Here is a 23,614-nt window from a genome sequence, read left to right on the forward strand (position 1 = left end):
CACTTTCTCTCCCTTTCTTTATCTCTCTCTCCCCTTTATTCTCTATCCTCTCACTCTCTCTTCTCTTTCAATCACTTTCCCACTTGACATTCATCTGCCATTCCTTATTACATGGTTTCTCTTTCGTTTTTGATCCTCCATTTTGCTCCTATTTGGCCTGCAGAATGTAAAAAACTACACAGGAAACAAGGAGACTCTCCAGCGGTCTCATTACAGAACTGTGCAGTTATAATGTATCACTCCAAGTTTAACCACAGCATCACTCAACACCACAATTACATCACTCACCACCACAACAGCATCACACTGCGCCACCACAGCGTCATTCTGCACAACCACAGCATCACTCAGTGCACCCACAGCATAACTCAGGGCCACCACAGCATCACTCCGCGCCAACACAGCATCACTCCGCGCCAACACAGCATCACTCCGCGCCAACACAGCATCACTCCGCGCCAACACAGCATCACTCCGCGCCAACACAGCATCACTCCGCGCCAACACAGCATCACTCCGCGCCAACACAGCATCACTCAGCACAACCACAGCATCACTCAGCACAACCACAGCATCACTCAGCACAACCACAGCATCACTCAGCACAACCACAGCATCACTCAGCACAACCACAGCATCACTCAGCACCACCACAGCATCACCACAGCATCACTCAGCACCACCACAGCATCACTCAGCACCACCACAGCATCACTCAGCACCACCACAGCATCACTCAGCACCACCACAGCATCACTCCGCACCACCACAGCATCACTCCGCACCACAACATCCCTCAACACCACATTTGCAATAGTACACAACCACATCATCATCAATCAGCAAAACCCAAGTATCAATCAGCATTACCTCAGCATCATCTCAGCACCAGTCACCACCACCACCACCACCACCACCACCACCACCACCACCACAACAACATCACTCAACACCACCAAAGCCTGCTCTCGCAATCTGGCATCTGTTGATTCTCCCCTATCGTCTAACCGCTGCTAGTGTTGTAATACAGGTAGTAGTTCACAAACTTCAACCGCCAATTGTTTATGCCGCCAATTCATGTATACCCCCTAACCCTGGACCAACGTCCAACCCATTTACGTTGAATTTACTCACGCATGGCATTTGAGGGTGGAGTTCTCCCCACTTTTCTGTCTGGCCCTCAGTCACCAATAACCCACCTGGCATTTAACACAAAACTGAACACAGGCTGGTAATGACTCATACTTACCTGATCTGTGGCTGATCATATAAACCTTTATATAGCTTTATCTTAACAAAGAACGTGAAAGCACCTGGTCTGTAAGCATTATTTTCTTTAATGAGTTTCTACGACTGCAGGCACGACATGCTTTCCTGCAACATCCAGCGCCATGCACGCTTTCACTTTCTAAGCAATAGGTCTCGTATTTACAAGGGTTTGAGCTATTGGCATTGTAAATGACAATGCCTTTTATGTATGTGTTAATTATCAAAACAGGTAAATAAAAGGCATTGTCATTTACAATACCAATAGCTTAAACTCTCGCAAATGCGAGACCTATTGCATTGCAAATGCTTGTTTTATTTTTCCTTTGGTAGCCTCAGCTCTGCCTGAACTGTGTCAACAATAAAGCCTAGAAACTGTGTGCCCTAGCCTGGCACTAAGCAAGTCTTCTTCTAGTTTATTATAAAGTCTAGCTTTTCTAGTAAGTGAATGGTCATTTTGGTATGTTCAACACTAGCGCCCTGGACTGACCCATTGTCAGATTATCGTCCAGGTACCGGATAAGCCTCACTCCCCTAGCCTGGAGCCAAGCCGCTACTGGGCAAAGGACTTTGGAAAAGCACCAGGGTGCTGAGCATAGGCCGAAGCGGAGACTTCAGAATTCCCAAAGCTTTCCCCTCCAGGTAAACTGAATGTACTCCCGATGAGGAGGCCAAATCGGGATAGTCAAATACGCATCTCTGAGATCTAGTCTTGTTAGCCAGTCCCCTTTCTCAGGACGTCCCTTATCAGGTTAATCCCCTCCATTTTGAAGTGGCAATAATCCACCCATTTATTTAGCTCCTTCATATTTATCACTGGTCTCATTCCTTTGTCTTTTTTTTTTGCCACGAAAATATTGCTGACCAAACCTACGCCAAGGCAGAGGCCCTTTCTCCAGCAAATCCTCTGCCTCTTGAATGACCAATTTTGAGTCTTCTTGTTAGAATTTTGTTTCCTGAGGAGTTTTCACCTGAACCGGAGGGTCTATAAACTCCAGCTTGTATCCCCCTGACAGCATCTAGGACCCAGGGGTGCCAACTCACCAGCATCTAGTTGCCACAAAACTGGGCCAGCCTGCCTCCCACCTTTATAAGGATATCTGAAGGGTTACTCGAAACTCTTACCTGTGGAAAATCCTCTTTGCCACCGATCTTCTCTGGAGGACCTGCCAGAGAACCTTTGCTTCCGGTGCTAGAAGCCTCGGAGGGACCAAAAGCTAATCTGAGTGAACCCGTTGCCACATCCCATGAAGGGTCTGAATGAAGTTTCACCCTCGTTCTCCCAGCCCTACCAAAAACCTTGTCCTGGAAAGCTCTCTGTCCTTCTGTGATTTTTGTATGGAGCAAAAAAACCCTACATACTTGGACATGTCCATAATAAAATCATCTCGGGAGAGATGCCCCGGAGACGTGGGGGCCCCTCCTTGTTTGCCAATTCAATCAACTTGGGATCGATTTTGAGGAGGATGCTCTTTCTTCTCTTATTAGAGAGGGCTGTGTTAGCATTCCCCAAGAGACGGACAGCTCTTTGGGCCCATTGGTGCAACTCTTTGGGATCGACTAGAGTCTCACTGAGGTAGGTGACCTCTGCCGTTTTAAATATCTTGGCAAAAGGGACAATGACATCTAGTAGACGATCCTGGAAGGACTTAAAGCCCAGTAAAGCCCTTTTCTTGGGCCCTTGCCTCCTTTGTTAATAAATGCTACTACCTTGGGGTCATCTTTTGGGGTCTTCAAGACTTTGTCAAGCAGGGAGGAGATGGGGGCACTCTGATTTGAGACGAGAAGTTAGTTCCTTAGCGATCTTCTTTCTCGACCAGAACGCAATGTACTCAGCGACATGCTGTCAAGGTGTCCATTCAGAGGACAAGGGGTGTTTAACTAGAAGGGAACAGAAAATATTTCCTCCCACCCCCCAAAGGATCAACAATGCCCATCTCTGATCCAGTGGCCCTGGATGACTCTTCTGAAGTCCCTTTTCTCCTAACCTCGTAGTCGGAGTCAAATTCAGAGGAATAAGAGGCCGATCTCAGGTTCACAAGCCTCGTCATTATCCATACATAAAGGGACATTTGGGCCTTTTCCTTGCCCATCCGCAGAGTCAGAAGCACTGGTTCCATTACCAGTGCTCTCTCCGATGTCAAATCCTCCCCTATCACTTTCATTTTCTTTGCTTTTTTAGTAAAATAGTCACCTGAAGCTCTCTTTACCTCTGGGTCTTACATACCCATCCAGAACATTTGGGCTGGTCAGTAGGATTAAAACCCTTTCCTTTCTTGGAGAATGCTCCAATTTCCTATTGATGGTGTCATCTAGAAACTCCATCATTTCCCAATAGCCCTGTTTACCAAATCCTCCAATTTCCCTTCAAATCTCTCATCCAGCTGTTCCTCAGACATTTTACCATACTAGAAGATCTATGGTATTAGGAACTATATGGCTCAACTAGCTAACACAGTAAAGAAAGGGTTAGATTAAGGCAGCCTAGTTAACAAAATGATAAGAGATGATTGAAGGAAAGGGCAGTTGTCCAGGAAAAATCAGTTGAGGTGTATGAAAGGACTACAACTGCCACAGGTCTCAGCACGCGTGCTATTAAATCTTTCCCAATGTTGAAAAACGGCCACACCTATTGTGTGCCATTATTCTTAGCCCAAACACCTAAAATGGCGGCCGACGCGCAAACCGGGTGCGTCGCCGACACAAAGGTATTTTCTTCTATTCCCCTGCTCTCTACGGAAAGCGCTGTGTAATTGGTGCAGGTGCATAGGAAGAGCGATGCACCGAAGGAGGACCAAGGGGAATACAGTCACTCAGTGCAGACCCCAGGAATGCGTGCGCCGCACCAAGGTTTTGACGCTGATATAGGGGACCTGCCTGATCGTGCGCTTGCAATAATCGTGTCGCAGCGTGACCCCCAAAGCTGCTCAGGAGGCCTTGCAGAGGCGAGAAGGCGCGCGGCTGCAGGAGGAGCCACGTGCCACCTGAGGCCTAAATGCACAGAGGCGTGAGGAGCACCAGGGGATTCCAGCCCAGATACAAGAATCAAGACACGTCAACCGCCAGACCTCTGGGGCTAAAGTGAGGGAAAGGGAAAACACCAATAAGGTATGAAATTAATAGGAGAAAAAAAACAATTACAGAGAGGTGTATGGAACAAATTTAAACTAAAACCATAACTATTAAGAAATACAAAACACAAGATTAAAATAAAGTCCCGGATGATAGGCCACAGGCATAGATGCCAGTTGGAGAAAAGGAGAAGTGTACACACGCTCCTCCACAAGAAGGGTGTTAGAACACACATCCACCCACACAAAGCTCTATATGCAATAAGTAAAAGAAAGAGTACTTATCTTGTGAGCAGTCGCAACAAAAGAAGGAAGATGGCTGCATGTTGCTGGACTATATACTTTGCAGGAATGTTTTAAAAGTTCTACATTTTTTCCATAGTTGCTGCTGTGGGTGTCCAATAAAATGAGACTTGCATGTTAGCTTATGTGTCCGGACGTAAATTAAGCAGGTGCCTAGTGTCTTCAAAGTCTTTCATGAAATATAGTGTATGAGGTTCTGCAAGGTGTACAGGCAGCCGGGAAGGAAGTCCTCAGAGTCAGTCTGGGATCCAGGAGACCAACGATGTCAATTCTCAACCTCAGAAAATATGTCCCCAGAACTGGAAGTGGCATTAGGGGACCTGTTTGCTGCCTTTCAGTCTTCTCGAAAGCCATCACAGAGAAAGTTATAATAAACTATCTTTGTTAAAAGCATCAAAATAAATGCAGAAGTTGAACAAGCATCACATGAAATGCGGACGATATAACACTTTCATTGTATATTGGCTTTAAAACACTGCCCATTCGTGTGGAGAGGATGTTAGTAAAGCAGCTGGGTTTTTAAGTTCCCTTATTAAGAGAATTAAGCCGAAAGAGAGCACACAGCGTTGGTAGGGGGTAACTTGCTGTCGCAGTGTTTTTTGTCACTGATGTCATTAAAGAGTGTCCCTGTAGATGTACCCACTAATCTATTGAAATGGGCGGGACTTATTTTTTTCCCACCAAACTACTTGATTTAGAAGCCAAACATCACTAGAAAGATTGAACACTGCTAAAGTAAGATGAATCTTACTTTCCTCCATGTCCTTGCTTTATATTCAAGTTTCAATTCAAGTGTGTTTTCTTGAACTATCTTTTTCATTTCCGTTCAAACGCTCCATAATTTCATGGTTTATTTAGACGCTGCAAAGCTTTAAAACGAGTATATCCAAATCTTAAAAATGTATATAACCCAATTCTATTTCTTATTTCCCTTATTGCTAACACCTAAACTACTATTTAGCTGTTGTAACTACCGAACCAAGTGTAGGTCTCCATCAACTGCATGTCAAAACCTATCAACACCTGTATAACGCAAGGCTAACAGACATTCGCTAAATGTAAACTTTTGTGTCTAATCTATGGAAAGAAAGTGTGCTACTCAAATATGTATCAAAACATAGATATTCTCTTTCTGATTCAAATTCCATGGTCGAAAAATCATTAAAATGTTCCTAGACCTGCAGGTCTAGTTACTTCAATAATCTACTTCACCCAACTGGAAGTAGATATAACAGGGAGAGTAGGCCTTGAACGTAGCTCGTCCTCATCAAATCAGGCTTGACATAGCAAGTGAATTTTTTCGAACTCTGAAATAAGGTAACAGCTTTTAAATTTAAATTAAGAACCTCTCTCACCAGGAAAAATTGTCATTAACATTAAGAATCATTGGTAATTTCAATACTCTTGAAACACTTGAAGAAAGAACAGCACACAAAGATGTCATATTGCTGATTTGCTTGCTGCTCTAAATCTTTTGAGCCTACCAGACACATCTTTCTTGAAACTGCCATTTCTGTTAGGTAGTTTACTCTAGTCAAAAAGGTTAGGGAAATGTGTATTGTATGTCATGTGACTCCTTCATGACACTGGTAATACTTTCATGAAAAAAGATACTCGCATATTAGGTTGTGTCTTTTTACCATCAACCGAAGGCCATGACATAAAAGGGAGGCCGAAAGGCCACCTTCAAGGAGATTATCAATCTAAAACAATGTGCCTACAGTAGCACTGACATCCATAGAGCCAAATCTCAAAACTGGGAGCACTTACTCAGGGAATCACCACTGTTTATAGTGATCTTTTACTACTAGCAGGCCACACGCCATAAATGCTGCCTTTGTGCAAAGGCATGGGCTTTCATGCAACTTGTAAAAGGCAGGAGATAAAAGAAAGACATGTTGATAACATCTGATCTTGAGTCAAACATGCCAAATCAGTTGCTGCACTTTAGAGAACGAGTAGGCAGCAATATCCAGAGTATATAAAGATATAAAGTTGTGGGGATGTGTACGTGCGTGTGTGGGAGGGAGGGGAATTCTACATGGAAAAGAGAGAAAGAAACCACTTGCAATCCAGTGTGGTGCTCCAAAAAAAAAAAAGGGGTCCTTGGTGAGAATTGTAGAAGGATACAAGTCACCCAATCAAAACAGAAAAAAAAAAGCTAAGCTCCAGGGGAAGGACAAACGCAAGAAGAGGATAGAAAGCAATTAAATATGAAGGAAGCAAATGAGACTGATTGTCACGAATGCCAATGCCAACAACAGATAAGCAATAGGCTAACCAAACGCCCTCTCTAAGACTGTGTTGGAAACAATAGGTCTTCTATAATAAACAGTTAAAAGATGTCTGTAGGCATAGCCCTGGCAAAGAAACAAGCCTGGCTTGCATTTTGATTACAACATTAGAAAGCCTGCTGCAGTGCAAAACAAATCAGATCAGAAAACAATTGCTTTAAATATACTATGCATCCATGAGATAAAGAATGAATGTGTGACAATTCAGGGCACTTATCAAATGTAAAATAGATCCTAATGCATTGCAAACATACTCCAAATGAAGTGGAACCAGACCCATAACACTCAACAGCTTGAGATGAAACAGAACTACTCCTATGGGTGGGGTCAAGGCCCACTGTGTATTGTTTAAAACAGGTGCTTCCAACCAGTCAATCGAAAGCTACCAGTAGCTTACAAACATCTTTAAAGAAGCTCGCAGCCTTGAGTTCATTTTTAAATAATCACACGGTCACATTTTTCTTTTAATGTTAATGTGAGACTGTGTTTATATTATCATCATGCTGCAGATACCAAAGCCTGATAATGGGCAGTGCTCAGTCAGATTTATAGGCTAGGCTGGGTCACAGAGGTGAAGCATTGAAGTATTTAACTCTTGAATAAAAGTCCTTGTTGACTCAATATTGGAGCAGGATAACGAAATAATGTTTCTGAATGATTTAAAATGGAAGAACATTAAAATGAAAAGTTACCTTAATGATTAACTCTTCCTTTCAATTGTATCCTATTTCAAAGTGTAGCATTTAAAAGCAGCAGGCATTTTACTCCCAGTGACCTGTAGACACTGTGCTATAACTGAAAAACTGCCATTTTTTTCAAATGTGAGAAATTTAAATTAAAGAAAACTTTGTCTATTAAACATGAAGCATTAATGTCTTACTGCACTTTCAAGTAAGCCAAATACCTCTTCATATTTAATGAAGCATGTTTATTCAAACTCTTATAATTCCCCTATTTTAAACAAATGTATTTTTCTGTTATAAATATGGCACCATATTTATAGGCCACTGGAAGCAAGATGCTTGGTGTTTGTAAACGTGACACTGGAAAATGGAAGGAAATGCAAATTATGAGTTTTACTGGAATCCACATAAACAAAGTTAACTTTTCTCGATACAGTGCCATATTTATACGGGAAAAATACAGCCATTATTTTAAGTTGGAGAAATTTAAACTGCAGAAAAAATGCTCCATAATCTGAACATTCTGTAGAACATTTTTCTGGACTTCAACGGTGCAACATATGGTGAAAGGTGTGTCCTGTGCTACAAGTACATACGACACAGTCTCTCAATCACTGAAACACATATTTCATTCATATGCACACATGTTCATACAAACACAAAGACCACACTCTCACTGACACTCACGGCAGCCCTGTCATAGTTCACCTAGTCAAAGTATATTGTTCAAACCATAGCATCTGGCTCTATGAACATTAGGCTTCGAGCCAATTAAGCTGGGTGTGGGATTTTCTGGTAACAACACACAAGTTACTTAGCCTTGAGTAGCTACAATGATTTTCATGGATCAGAAATAGCTCCCACTACAGAAAAGATTTTAGACCCCTGGTTTAAAAAATTGGTAGGAGCAGACCTTTTAGAGACCTGCACTGTCAACCTAGACTTAAAAACAGCCGACAGCTGTCCCTCAGCCAAAGGCCCATCGTCCAAAACCCACCTTGCCAAGCAGAATCTGGAGACATGATACCATGAGAGCAGGAGGTCAACACATCTTGGCAGACTTACAGCTGCTGTAAATCACACCAGCTCATGCAGATAAGTCTTTTGCCACTCGAAGAGTGTCCATCTAGTCACACTAGATATGGCAAGCCTACGAGGGCTTATAAGAACACCAACCATGAACAGGCATGAGACTTGATCTCCAATCATACCCTTACTCAGCCCTTCATGGAAGGGATCTATAACACTTGTGAAAGAGGTCCGTAACACTTGTGGTAGAGTAGATAGCACTCTGTCCAAGGTTTTGTCAAGACCTGCGTGTATGTATGAGACTTTAAGGTTTTGTCAAGACCTGCGTGTATCTATTCGACTGCACCCTTATGTGTGACTTCTTCTTCGACCAAGGTGCGTTGAGTCCAGATACTTTATGCATACATGCCAACATTTCAGAAGAGCAAAGTGGGAGATTCTTTAAAAAAAAATCGGGAGAATGGGGCCTTGAATCGGGTTACTGTCATGTATGGGCCTTGGAAGTGTGCTGCTGCAGGATCGTACATTTGAAACGCAAATGCACGTTTTTTTTCTTAACTTTCAGAAGCATGGAGCGCGATGGCAGGCAGAAAGAGGTGATGCAAGTGTTCTGCACTCACTGGTCTGGCAGGTTGCTGGCAGTGCATATACCAACCCTCCCCCACCTGTGTGGCAGCCCAGGCACACACACAGCCCCCAAGTACTTCACAGATCTTTAAAAGACCATTCGCTTGTTATGGGCTTTGTTGGTTTTTCACCCCTTCTAGAGCCCCTGCATCGCCACTCTGACTATTGCTGGAAGAATTAGCACGTTACACAATGCCAAGCCCTGTCTGCTGAAACCTCGAGGAATCGGGTTTTTGCTTCAAGGAATCGGGAGGCGGGAGACTTGCCTTGAAATCGGTAGTCTCCCGCCTGAATCGGGACGGTTGGCATGTCTGCTTTATGGGGTGTTCCATATTGATTTATAAGTTGTTCCGCGACGTGGGTCACCTCAAACGTGTTGGGCGCTAGGAACGACGTTGTGGAAAGCAAACATGGGCACTAAATGCAGTTTTTGGATGCATGTCCCTAGCAGAAAGAGGGAAACCAATACATTAAACGCTTTTTACTGAAAATTGGGGCTAGATCAGTGGGCAGGAGAGGCGCTCTCTACTGAAACTTCTCACCTGTGAGACCGAAACATTCCTCTTTCCAATACTTAGATTCGTAGATGCGGGTACGAATAATCTTCTCTACCAGGTACTGTGGGTTGGTCCCGTGGATACTGTGCGCGTCTTTCACTGTACGGTTAGCCATGGCCGAAAACCTACATCCACAAACAAGCCAGCTACCGTCCGCTGGCGCACAGCAACAGCATCACGACGTTCACTGCAACCTCCGGCTCCACGATGTGACGACACTTCCGAATAAAATATAAACAACACCAAAATAGTACTAAGACTGTTGAGCTGCTGCCATGCTAGGGTCAGGCAAATACTGATGACACGACGCGACCCGAACTACCGTCGTAAAATCCATCTCGTTAGATTTCACGACTCCACCTCCACGCAGGACTAAAGCGTCGATCTTTAAACGCCTAGGTTTTGAAAACGCGTATATATCCGACAATGGTTTTGCGGATGCTGCACATGTAGTATGCATAGAGAATGTATGTTTTGTAATTCACGCCACACCAAGCGTGTTACCCTTAGTTTCATTTATATTTTCATTGTGGTTACTTTTCGTTGGAGATATTTATTGGCAAGACAGACTTAACATAAGTATTTTCGAAATACCAGTGAATTTTTTTTTACCCACATGAGGAATTCGGAAGCTGCACCTTTCCAAGATGGCCGTCAATGTGTGTATTATCAGATTACCTGGCTTTTTTAGTTTGACATGACAGTCTTTCTTTTATGTTTCTGGCGCTTGGCGCGAAATTCCAGCATGCTGTCTGGATGGATTTGTACCTAAACTTGGTGTGCGGGTAGGAAAGTACGCCCCGGCTCCTGGAGTGCAGGCCAGATTGAAGACCAGATTTGTGTCCACCTTCCAGTGGCTAGCATCGCAGAAAGGACATAGTGAACTCGGATAAGTGAATCGCACTCTGACACAGGCTGCAAAGTTCAGGATGAGCAAGTATTTCACTCGGGTCAGACGTAGGCGCCGCTATTCATGGGCCGGGGCTGCCAAGCCGCGTGACCGCAAGCTGCACACCATGCAGTATGGGTGAGTCTCTGGAAGTATTGAAAGTTAACATACTGCAGTAAATCTTGCCTTATTACGCAGCGTGCAGTTCAGAAACTGTCTAACTTTTAACGTGGGATCAATGCTTTGTGCATAGGTAACTTGCTATAATTAAATTACTTAAAATGTTTAGTACAGTGACTTTTAAAGTCCGACATGTCAAGTTACCTACAGTTTACCGGTGCCATCCGCATTCAAATTTCAGTAGCCGCCGAACTGCAGATTCTCCTAGTATGTGATGAACGAAGTCCTAATTTTGTTTACGATAAATGAGGCAAATATTATGCAATCTCTAAATTGCTGATTCTATTAGACAATTGGTTATGGACAGTCCTGCTTTAATTAAAGACAAAGGGGACACATAATATTCAGCTCAATTCATGCTGTTTATTGAATAGCACAAGTGCTTTAAATGGGACCTTTTGATTTTGAGATGGAGCGCCCGCACATTTTGGCAGAAGTGCAATACCTTTAATTGCAGAGTCCCAACCCTTCTGAACAAGCAGGTACCATGCTACAGGGTACCTGCACTTCTATTTTTGTATTTCAAGCACTGAAAGAACCTTCAATGTACTACATTTCTCATGATCCTGCTCTCTTGGACAGGGAGTAACAATTTAAAGCAAACGCAAGGAGATGCTGGACGGAGCGCTGAAACTTTTCAGGCACCCCCCCCCCCCCCGTCACAGATCTGGGTAGAATCAATCATTCTTGTTTAGCTCACTTCGCCACCCCAGTTCAGACACAGCTGTATGCAAATCAGTCTTGACCCTGCGCCTCATTAGAACAGTCCAGCCCAAACTGCCAAGCCATGTCTTCCCCGGACCGGAAACAAGCATCCTGGGACCGGTTTTGGGCTAACAGCCCTCATCAGCCAGGCTAGCTTGCTTCCTGTGGCAGAGTTAGCAAGGGACACATGTCTGGGCATACCCTGCCAACTAAGGGCGAACAAAGCAAACACAAGGAGATGATGGACATCTTAAAGAACATGCGTCCATCCTCTTTAAATAGAGGCAGTGCAACAAACCTGTCCTCTTTTTTTGACTTGAGCTAAAAGTCTGTGAAAGAACCTAAACAGTACAAAAAGTTAGACATCTCATGAGTAGACAAACAACTTACTCTTTGCCTTGGCGAAATACCTTTTGGAACATGGCCTTCATCCAAAATAAACTTTTTCCTTCAGCCATATCACCACTTGGCAGCTCAGACCATTGTCTAGTTAGTCGTGATTGGCACTAGTATTAACTATAAACAATATATTACTACCATAATTGGGTCTCTCTAGAGGTAGATGCTCTCTTAGTACGCCTTGTAACGGTGATCTGGACCCCAAGTAGCAAGAAATGCATTGTAGAAATATCCAAAGATGTAATGTTCCAAGCTCTTCCAAATGATACCAGACATAGAAAACATAACCGGCTTGCCAGATATTAACTTTAAAGAAAGGCAGTCATTACCTTCCCATGATTGTAACATTTGTTGAGCCAAATTCACATCCCATAACAGAATATCTGGGTTAATGAGGGTTCTTGTATCGAATTCCTTAATCAACTTGAAAATCTCATTCTGTTCTTCGACTGGTTTACCGTCCATTTTCTGATGGCCTGTTGATTCTGCTGGACTGTACCCTGTAATAGTCCTACAGGACTTCTGACCAGTCACCATAAAGTCTAAGAAATTTAAAATTCCTGTGACACATTATGAAATGTAATCCATACCTCGTTCTATACAGCAACCATTCCAAACCTCCCAGGATGAATTGTATGCCTTAAGTGTACATTGTGCACAAGTGGCCTTGATGTACCCTGAAGCAGACTCCAAATGTCGTTTTTCTTTCGAACCAAAAATATATTAAGTACAAACACCTGTGGGTCTAACAAACAAGTTAAAATAGTCTATTTTTGGATCAACTCCTGTACCTCCAAAGAAAGTAACTCTATCCCCTCAAGGAAAACTGAATTGAAGTTCGGAACACAGTCTGGACCAGAGTGCATATATCTATATGAAACCCTTGGACTGTTTGTAAAAACCCAAAGACCACTGGAAATTAACCTCTAGTTTCTGCAGAAAGAGCCAACCTGCCCCCTACCTTCACCAGGGGGGAGTAGAGTACTCTTACCTTGAACCCCGCAACCCCACCCCTTGACCCCTGTATCTGCCGGCCCATGGAGAGATCGGAACAGATACCCTCATCAGTGAGAAGTGGGCATTATCCAGTTAAGCAAATGCTTGCTCATACTTACCGATGTCTGATAAAGTTTGACTAAATAAACATTCTTTGTTGTTCAATCCAACTTCGTGTTTAGCCAATTTCCCCTCCAGCTTTGGATCAATTCTAAGCAAATGTCTTTTGCATTGTTCATAAGATAGTCCATAATTTAAGTTACCCAGAAAACATATTGACCTTTGGGCCCATCTGGAGATTACTTCTAAGTCTAATTTTGCACCCATATTTTTAGCTTGCTCAGTTAGGCAGAAAATGTTTTTTCCATTGCCATAGATGTCCAAAATGTTGTCCTCGTGTGATGACCAGGCTTTATCGACCCACTTTCTGGGACCCTTACCAACCCTGCTCAAGAAATTGACAGTGTTCGTGTCTAAAACCGGGGACACAGCCTTCTTATCCAAAATTACTGGCCTGGGACATCCCGCCTTCATTTTAGATCTTGTGATTAGCCTATTCGTATTTTGATTCTTGACCACAGCGACTCCAGGACGCAAACCGTTAATCTTCAGAGTGAACGTTTTCTTAAAAAGCCAAATCATTAGGGCACTGTTTACATCATGGGTTCACATAAGCCCTAAAAGTTTCCAATTGAGCAATTATTTTCTAAAACTGAAAGCAAAAGCACCTGGTTTCAGAAATTGTATGGGCTTCAGCCTGGAGTAATACGTCAAAAATCTCCCAACTCGCTGCAAATGTTGCCAAGAAAAGCAAAGCTTTACAAAGCAAAGGTGCTTGGAAGTTTAGCACGAAACTAAATAGAATTAATTATTCTCTCCGTGCACCCTCGGGGCAAACAAACCTTAAACGTTTACACAAAGCGCCTTAACAAAACAAGGCTGAACAAGCATTGGCATAGCCAATAGGTCTTGCCTTTGGGACCTTATAAGTATTTAGTTATGCAGCACAATATCCTTACTGCAACAATATTAACTGTTGCATGGCTAAACACTTATAAGGTCCCAAAGGCGTGACCTATTGGCTATGCCAATGCTTGTTAATTGTGTTCTAGGGCTGCCTGAATGATCCATGACTGATCATTAAAGGGAACAAAGACAGAAAAGTCACATTACATTCAAATACATATTTTATTTATACCCCAATTTCGTGTCAATTAGAGGCCTTTGCAGGTTCTTTACAAATGGCTGATATGTTTCTTTTGGATACGCTACTTCATGTTTCTTTTCATGAAATGCATTCTCACACGCTGGCAATAAAAGTAAAATACAAATGTAAGAAATAGGCAGAGTGGGGGCCAGGGGTTATGGAGACCAGAAATAAAAAATCTAAGCCTTGTTAAACAGATTACAAAGGTATGTAAATGGCCTGTCAAAGACCTTTGAAAAACTCAGGTGCCGGAGATAAGACTCCAGACATTGCTTCACTTTCAGTGGAAGGGGCTACAGAAAAGCTGTGGGGGTTGTCCAAATATGGCAGGGTTCCGAGGATAATCGAACTGCATGGGTGAAAACGTTTTACCTGGGATACGATTTAAATATTTCACAACGCAGGCCCTCATTCACTGACTGTTCACCTGGTAATTACATACCACACTGAGCCCGCTCCAATTATACTCGGGATGATAGTTCCTACACGTTTTATGCATTTAGCAACCAAATGGGGTTATTGCATTTCAGGAAGACCCCGTCCACAAGTGATATATGCTACATACAGTAAACTTGCGGACACTGCCTCCACGGAAACAAAGATATCGCTCACTGACTTGCACTGGAATGAAGATATATTAAAAGGCAACACACGTTGAGAAGCGTCAACACTATCATCTCCGGGTCAGAATCGGTAGGGTCTTGCAGTAAATATTCAGAGAAGTAGGAGCACCACATTCAAAGATGGCTGTCAGGTTTACCACCACGGACGTGCAAACTATTTCCGCCTGCTGTAGTCGTTGCATGAGTACTGTGAACCGGGTGCGGTAAAGTATCCGCCCTAGGAGTGCAATATCCCAGAGCACTGAAGGGGCGTGTCAGGCCCCATCATGGAGACTCCGGGCTGCATGTGGTAGTGGCGGTCACCAGGTCGGCCTGCCAGGTGTGGTCACAATGCTGGCTGCAGGTAGGGGCTGGCGGGCGACGCTACAGTGCGTGAAGAGAGCAGCGAGTGGACCTCGGCGGCAGAGAAGTGCTGCATGGGGAACGGAAGGGGCGTGGCACCCACCCTAGGTAGCAGGATTGCCTTTGCTGTGCGGTGCCCTCTGCCCTTCAGTCCCATGGCACCGTAGCCTGCAGTGGTGCCTCTGCTCAAGCGAGCCTCGCCCAGAAAGCCAGAGCCGGGTTAGAAGTACGGCAAAGAACACAGCTCCCCATGCTGAAGGAGAAGCTGAAAGCACAGCGCCTCCCTCCAGGATCTACTCCAGCGGACACGCCGAACTGGTAGAAAGTCCTAGTACACAGCCCAGGTGTTTTAAGAGCACATGCAGATCACGCTGTTGCATACAAACAAGCTATATGTCACAGAATCTACATGTATCAAAGTCGTATCACCTTCACGAACACCTTGAAGGACAAGTGCATATGGGAGGCAGACTAAAAGCATGCAACATAATAAATAGCACATTGTTTTTGTATTGGCGAAATTACACGTCCCCCGTAAAGGGTTACCTGTATCGTCGACCACTTGTTGCACAGGTAGCACTACACAGTGCTGATTGCACATATGAATAAAGAATATAGTCATCACTCTTTGCGCACATGCCCTACTAAATTGCAGAAGAGTAAAAAAAGTGGTGCGCGCGCCGCAGCGAGCGATCTGTTTTCAATTATCCTGCCCGCGTCTGGGAACGATAATTCAAAACAGATGTCGCCCGTGCGGGTAACCGCAAGCAATAGCCCGTGGGCAGAGCATAGGCGGGACATGCACCCGCCTTTGCCCAATTGCATGCTGTTTTTCTTAGAAAGACGCACGCAAAGGCCAATAGCCTGTGAGAAAACAAAAACACATGCACAAGCGTATGGTGAGCTTTCTGAAGCCCCTTACAAGAAGTCTCGCAGAGCAGCGCATGCGCGCTTCTCTAGGCTCGACCTAAAAAGGGACAAGATAAACCTACCCTGACAACCAGGCCAGTGGGGGTGGAAGGAGCCCAAAAGGACTCCCAGCAACAAAATAAAAATGTGAAAAAAATATTTTAATTGTGGGATTTGCAAATCCTGGACCAAATCCTTGAATCCTGGGCTGTCTCTGGATCATTTCGACCCTCCTGGGGCCTCAGGATTTGCAAATCCTGAATTTAAAACAAACATTGGCCTAGCCAATAGGTCTCGCCTTTGGGACCGTATAAGTGTTTAGCCATGCAACAGTTGATGTTGTTGCACCAAGGATATTGTGCTGCATAACTAAATACTTATAAGGTCCCAAAGGTGAGACCTATTGGCTATGCCAATGCTTGTTTATCTGTACTGTTTTGGTGCCAAGAAGCTCCAGCATATGTGTGCATGATAAATATTAAATACAATATACTTACCTGTTGGTGAAAAGCGCTGTGTCCATGTCGATTGAGTAGTGGCCCTCTTTCGACTTGGCCCCTTGTCTGGTGTTTCCTCAAGACCACTGAGACAGCAGGTTTCCCGATTACAGAGGTAAGAAATAATATTAGGATGACCAGGGCTCCCGGATTTGCCAGGACGGTCCCTGTTTTTCACCAGTTGTCCTGGCAGATTTTAAGAAATTTAGCTCCTGACCCGGTTTTTAAAGAGGGTCGACTGAAAACGGAGGGAGGTACTTTTTTATGTTTCATACAGCAGGGATAGTTAGCAGTTGTTTCAAGAAAGCAGTTTAATTAAACAGGCAAGCTACTGGGTTTAGAAATTGCATTTTATGCATGTTCTTACTGCCTATTCTGTAATTCTCTGCTGAGGAACGCTGTCGTTCTGTGCGCTCGCTTGAAGTAAAGTTGTAGTCCTTCTATTTTTGTCAAATGTCCCGGTATTTGGCTTTAAAATTCTGGTCGCCCTAAATAATATATACAGTGCAGGTCCTTGGTTTGTAATCGGAGGAACAAGAAGACTATAAGTCCCAGAATCCAAAGTAAAACACATGGTCTGTATACGCTATTGGCACTTGGACCAAGGAGGCTTGGGGACTGAAATGAGAGCTTGGCAGGAGGACATTCAAGGCATCGCCTCCGACCTCCCAAACTTTTCCACTCGGAGAAGGTCGCGCGCGACCGTAAAATAATGAACCCCACCTTGCCTAGCGCCAGCAAGTCAACATTGTGGCCGCGAGCGCAGCAAATTGCTGTGATTAATAATAAATTAGGACAGATTGGGCCACCGCGGCCATGCTAATCTATGCAAATAGGGGGCCGGGCCTGGGCAAACATTGAAGCCTTCGAGTGCGGAGATGATAAGGCTGCTCCCATGGGGGCCGCGGCAGAGTGTACGCTGGCATTAATTTTAATGGGGCGGTGGGCGCATTAAATTACCATGCGTTTAGCGGAGCAGGGCCCTGTCACAGCCGAGGGCCGAGGCGAACCACTCTGGCCCGCGTGCGAGAGGAGGGACCGGGAAGGAGCCGTACTTGTGCTCTCGTTTCCTTTGAGCGCTGCGCGGGCACAGGGCGCGTGTTTGGTGCACTCCAAGTACTCTACGTTGCTCTGCGCTGGCGAGAGTTCAGGGCCTCAAATTACTGCACAGGTTTCCGGCGTGAGTTTAGTGCACACCAATTACTCGACGCTGCATGTGCACCGGTGCCGGCTAGAGTTCGGTGCCTCCTATTACACAATGTCTGTGTGTTTGGTGCTTTCCAAGGGTTCGATGCTGCAAGTGCACATGTGCTGGGCATGTATTTAGTGCACTCTAATTACTCAACGCTGCACATGTACCGGTGCTGGGCGAGAGTTCGGTGCTTCCTATTACACGATGCCCTACACATGCACGAGGCGTGTTTTCGTTCCTTTCCAAGGACTCGAGGCTTCACGTGCACCGGTGTCGGATGTGACTTTGGTGCAGTGCAGGTACTCGATGAATCGCGTGCACCCAATGCCGCGCGTGTACTTGAGTGCAACACCACCGATCCTACACCACCGATCCTGCAGGTGCACATCCTTTGGTGCAGTGCAAGCACTTCATGCTGCGTGCTACCCGGCACCGGACAGGATCTCGGCGTGGTGCAAGTTCTCAGTGCTGCACATGCACTCGATGAGCGGGATATATTCGGTGCAGTTTAAATACTCGATGTGTCGCGTGCATTCGGTATCTAGCAAGTGGGCACAACTTGAAACGTACTTTGTGCTGTGCATGTGCTTGGTCTGTGCTAGGCATGTAATCTGTGGCGTGCAAACACGCATTGCCTTAGTTCGAGTCGGGCGGAAACACTGGTTTGCGCCAGATTTTGATGTTGCGCTGATTATTGGATTAGCGCTAATGGTATCCTTTTAATCCTCCATTTGCTGCAGTTTCTGCTTAAATGATATTACAAGGCCAAGCGGTGTGTAGGGCAGTGGTAAAGCCTTGTGCAACAAGCGCGGTACCGCAAAGACAGCCGTGTATTTTATTTTTCGCATCGCGCTTTCACTTTAAGTGAAAGCTCGATGCGAAAATAAACAAGCGGCTAACTTTGCCAAAGCCCAATGAGAAGACCAGCACACGAGTGGTGCGCGAGCCACAGCGAGACATCTGTTTTGCATTATCGCGCACACATCTGTGCACGATAATTCAAAACATATGTGGCCTGTGCGGGTAACTGCAAGCAATAGGCCGTGGGCGGAGCAAAGGCGGGACATGCACCCACCTTTGACCAATTACGTGCTATCTTTCTCAGAAAGATGCACGCAAAGGCGAATAGCCTCTGAATGAAAACAAACCACAGGCACGAGCGTGTGGTGAGCTTTCCAAAGCCCTTTTACTGTTTACATAAAGTCTCGCCAGTGCTTGACCTAAAAACAGCCCCTCTCTTATCTTAACTACCAAATCTAAGCATTGTACAGGTGCATCATGTCATTTACTCAAGCAGCAAGAAAAGTTGGTTGCACTGCCGCTATTTATGGTGGATGTATTTTCTTTATAATGTTAATTCCTTGCAAGTACAGCATGATCACGGAAAATGTAGTGCTTACAAGGTGCTGTTCAATTAACAGCAATAAGAGATATTGCATAACATGTCTCCTGTTTTGTAATTAAACCAGATTTGAACTCGCAATTGCAGTGATCAGCAGACTTGGATGCAAGCTTGCTAAGTTTTCGCCAAGTGTCTCTTACATTCTAGGCTTCTCAGCAAGTGCATGGTCAGACATGTTCTCAGCGTGCACAAAGAGATCAATTAAGCCCGATTGGGCAATGCCGCCATAGCTCTTTGAGACTGGCCTACTTTGTATTTGCATTTAAATAGCAGTTACTACCCCTGACTAGGTGTTGAAGTTTTGGGATTAAAAAAAAACCCAGGGTTAGTTAATTCACTTATTATCTTTGTTAGTATTTTCATGCTCTGTTGAATTCAGTAGCTTTTAGTATTGTTTCTTGTTAATATTAATTTCATGCCTTACATTTAGTTTCTTAAGGAAATTTAGTATAGATTGGTTATTTTGGGGGTTTAAGGGTAGGCAAGTAAGTATGTACCAGAGAGGAGTATGAAAAGTCGATGCGACAAGTAATTTGGTGCTAACCTGCAAATGCATAGTGAGGTGAGAAGGATTAGTATGTTGTTAGGAAATGTTGTGTTCTGGGGGAGTGTGTATAAAGGGCTTAAAAGGCAATCTGATTTAGTGATTGGTGGATAATAAGGTAGCACATGCAGGAGGAGTGGGTGGCATTAGGAGAAACATTCAATAGGCAGGTGTCAGAAGGATCTAGGAAAGACTGATTGTTACATGCAGACACGTGATGTATATTGTGGCATCTTTGGTTCTCCTTTTGGCTGTCAAGGTTAAACTTCGTCCTTTTCTAGGTACTTGGTTTTTCTAATATGTGGAACCGTGTTATGCAGTATGTCCTAATAGCTGGTCCTTTAGGGTTGACAAGTAAGGTTTAGAGTAGTGGGCCACCACTGGAATTTGTATGTATCATTCTGCTGTGCTCTTGTTTGATACATAGTCGGGTGTCATGTTTATAGAGAGATTGGGTTAGTCTGGTTCTTCTTGATATTGCTAAGGGGATGTTTGATAAGGGGACTGGGTTATTAGGATTTTCTTTGATCCTGCAGGGTGAGTGATTCTTAGTGACTCTAAGAGTTGCTGGTAGGGGATTCCATATTTTGGCGGCTTGAATGGAGAAAATAGTATCTTGGAGTTTTTTTCCCTGTAAGCTGTATTTATTTAACAGGGTGCCAGCCTGAAACACAAGTTCCTCAGTTGGTAGTATTTGGTGATTTTTGATTGAAGGGATCTTGGTCCTTTGCTGTTTATCGCTCTGTGAGTGATTATATAGTAGCTTTAAAGAGGATCTTGGAATGTGTTCAGGACAGGAGCGATGTCCGTTTGTAGCTTTATATTTAGATCTTGTCTTGCTTCTGACTCATAGCTGCATTTTCTCATGGTTGAGTGGAATGCTGTGGTATAGTATCAGTTTATAGAGGACGAGTTCTGTGTATAACTTTTCTATAGGCAGCTTCACCTTTCATCGAGATTGCAGATTCTAAGACGAATCCAGTATTTCATACTACTTTAGCTATGTTTGGGGGAGGTCCCATTTCACTGACCAGAAACACTGAGGTGCATTACTTTTCCATTCACAGATGATCATATTTTAGTTTTTGAATCATTTAACTTTAAGCGATTCCACGTCATGCACTGATCTATATTGTGATGCAGCTGTTGATTTTCCTTTATCCTTAATGTTTCCAAGTTGAGAATTATCTGAACATCATCTGCATAATTGTAGCCGATGAGTTCAAAACTGTTGATGAGGTCTGGTATTAATTTTATGTGTTGAAAAGTAGAGTCAAGTAGGTCTGGAAAAGTGGTGATGACATGATGGATTTCTATGCAACTCCTGTTTTTAAACTGTAAGGATTTGATGAAAATGGGTTATATGAATCATCAGACTTTGTTAAAAATCTACTCGCCCACTGTCTATGGCAAGTCAGAATGAACCAGGGTGAGAATTTTAGGGCTGCTGGCCCTTTCTGGCGAGAGAGCTCCAGCTGGGAGAGAACAGGTGAACTAAGTGGCAAGTCAAGGGTCATGTGGGGGCTAGATTCTTATTCTACATGGAGCAAAAGTTTAGTCTATTAAATTAAAGAAAATAGTTTTTTGCACAGCAGAAATGCTGCACTCATATATTTGAAGGTGCTGTCTATTTGATGATGAAGAAAAAGGCGGCTCTAGGAAATAAAATATTTGCATAGGATCACACAATTTAAGACCAGTTTATCGGTCAAGAGCATTACAGTTGGGGGGGATAGCAGGTCTAACAACATTTCATTTTTTTCGAGGCCTGATCATGTTGGACCTGTTTAGGTAAGAGGTAATCTAAGAAAAATTATACCGTCTATTACGACTTCCTTGATTGTTAGAATTAAGCTGTCATGGTGTACTCTGTCAAAAATTCCAGAGTAGTAATGCTGCTGTGCCATTTTTGTTGACACTTTTTTTAGTTCATCCCAAATCACAATTGGAGCCGATTTGGTCCCTTTTCCTGGCCAGAACCATGTTTATTGGTCTGAGAATAGTTGATTTTATTTTATGAATTCTGAAACTTGGAGAAATGCTGCTTTCCCCCATAGGTTTGCCAAGGAAAGGTCCATTAGATATTGGTTTCTAGTCATTTATATTTTGTGGGTCATAGTTGTTCCTTTCAAGTAATGGGTTATGTATGCTTTTTTTTCAATTCCGTTTGGATAAGTTCTGCGTCTAAGTAGTAACTGATAGTATTTCAGCCTGGCACCTATGCAGATGTTAAAAAAGATGATGATGAAAATTAGCAGAGGAAAAGGATATGATGGGCAGTCCACTGGGATGCTGGGTTTTACCAGTTCCTCAAGTTCTTAGGGTGTAATCTTTTGAAGGCATGAAATAGTTGGATATTGTTCTTTGTATATTTGGGGTGAAGTTGTTTTTCTTGATTGTTACATATGAATTGTGTGTTCATTTAGGATATTAGATTAATGTTTTGTGTTTAAATCTGTTAATTAGCATTTTGGATGCAAACAATTTAACTGTACAGCATCTGCGATCTGAATAGCAGACGGAATCAAATGCACGAGGGAGGGGGTATAAAAGCACATAAAATTGGTCGTCATCACATATCTAAGTGCAAATTGAGTCATGTGTTGGCACATACAGCTATATGAATACAGTATATCCCACATAGCATTCTTAAAGGCCCACATTTAGACCTCCAGTTGTGGTACAAGACTCCAGCAATACAAGGCGTATAGGGCTTGCAAGCGGTTTAGGTGGCGCTGTCTAATCTTAAGGGGCAATAAACAAAAGTTATCATTTAAGCAACTATGGTGTTGGCATCAGTAGGGCTGGGTCAACATCCTGCTGTCGCAGCCAGGTGGTGAATGGATCCCAAATGTGTTTAGGCCTGGATCTAAGGGGCATGAGTGCCCAAAAAGTGTATAGTTATTCGTGGCAGTAAGTGACGTCATGCAACCATGTTGCAATTGTTGGGGCAGGACGTCTGCCCCTATGCATGGCCACTCTAGGTTTGGCTAGAAGGAGCAATATGACGATGAGGCGACGATGTGCATGTGCAATGTCCTTGATATCCTAGTAGAACTCTAGGGGGTAATATTGTAACCCCTGCGAGGTGATCAGCCGATTGTGTTTATACACTTCTCCCCAGAATGCAACCACTTTGGGACATTGCCAGGCCAGATGTAAAAAATTTAGCCTGCAGGATTCTGCAACGCTTGAAACCTGAGCCAGAACCCGCCCACATTTGGAATAATTGCAAAGGCGTGCTGTAGGTACGCTGTAGAAATGTAAAATGGATTAAGCGCAGTTGGTAGTTTGGGTATAGATGCTCCAGTTGTCCGCCGTAGAAAAGCTACTGCGCATCCATGATAAGAGGATCTATGTCCAGTTTCCATCATTCCAAAGTTTTTAGGACAGTTGCAGGGGAGGTGAGCTGCATATTGTTGTAAAGTCGAGTAATTAGTTTACGTGAAGATGGATCCATAACCATGTGTTCCAATGCCGATAGGGCAGGGGGTTGGACGGCGAATGTGTTCAGTTTACATCATGTAGCCCGCAGTTAATAATACAGTTAAGTATCGAGGAAAATAACGCTTTGGGTCCGTGCCATCTGTAAGGATGAGATTAACAGTTCATCTGGGTACAAACCTGAAAATGTGTTTATCTTGAGATTGTGTGCTCGCAAACTGGTGCCTTTGTCTAAAAGTGGAGGTAATTGGGGGTTATTGACCAGCAGGATAGAAGGGGCATATAGAAGCGTGAATTTAGCCCTCTTCCTCAACTTTTTCCATGCCTATTCAAGATTTTTTAGGGTGTTAATTTCTTTTCTGGGATTTCGGTAATTGTGGTAGAGTGCAGTGTTCAGAGAGCAAGGTGCTGCAAGGTCCTTTTGTGCGGTTGGTAGGCCGTCTGGTATAGCCAAA

The 23,614-nt window shown here is 43.8% G+C and overlaps 2 protein-coding genes across 3 annotated transcripts in view; one reads left to right on the top strand and one right to left on the bottom strand.

Moving 5' to 3' along the window:
- PRPF38A (pre-mRNA processing factor 38A) overlaps nt 1-23,614 on the bottom strand; it is a 288,792-nt gene that overhangs the window by 124,994 nt on the left and 140,184 nt on the right. The window contains exon 1 of one of the 2 annotated variants that reach the window (XM_085602616.1): nt 9,816-10,194. The exons of the other annotated variant lie outside the window; for it this stretch is intronic. Within the exon in view, the coding sequence (XP_085458742.1) occupies nt 9,816-9,945 (130 nt within the window). The 5' untranslated portion in view covers nt 9,946-10,194. Of the gene's footprint in view, nt 1-9,815; nt 10,195-23,614 lie in introns of those variants that run through there. 2 annotated transcript variants of the gene reach the window in all.
- ORC1 (origin recognition complex subunit 1) overlaps nt 10,181-23,614 on the top strand; it is a 177,639-nt gene continuing 164,205 nt past the window's right edge. The window contains exon 1 of the mRNA XM_085602615.1: nt 10,181-10,857. Coding sequence (XP_085458741.1) covers nt 10,760-10,857 — 98 coding nt within the window. The 5' untranslated portion in view covers nt 10,181-10,759. The remainder of the gene's footprint in view (nt 10,858-23,614) is intronic.

The sequence above is a fragment of the Triturus cristatus genome, chromosome 4_2 (assembly GCF_964204655.1).
Source record: "Triturus cristatus chromosome 4_2, aTriCri1.1, whole genome shotgun sequence".
NCBI lineage: Eukaryota > Metazoa > Chordata > Amphibia > Caudata > Salamandridae > Triturus > Triturus cristatus.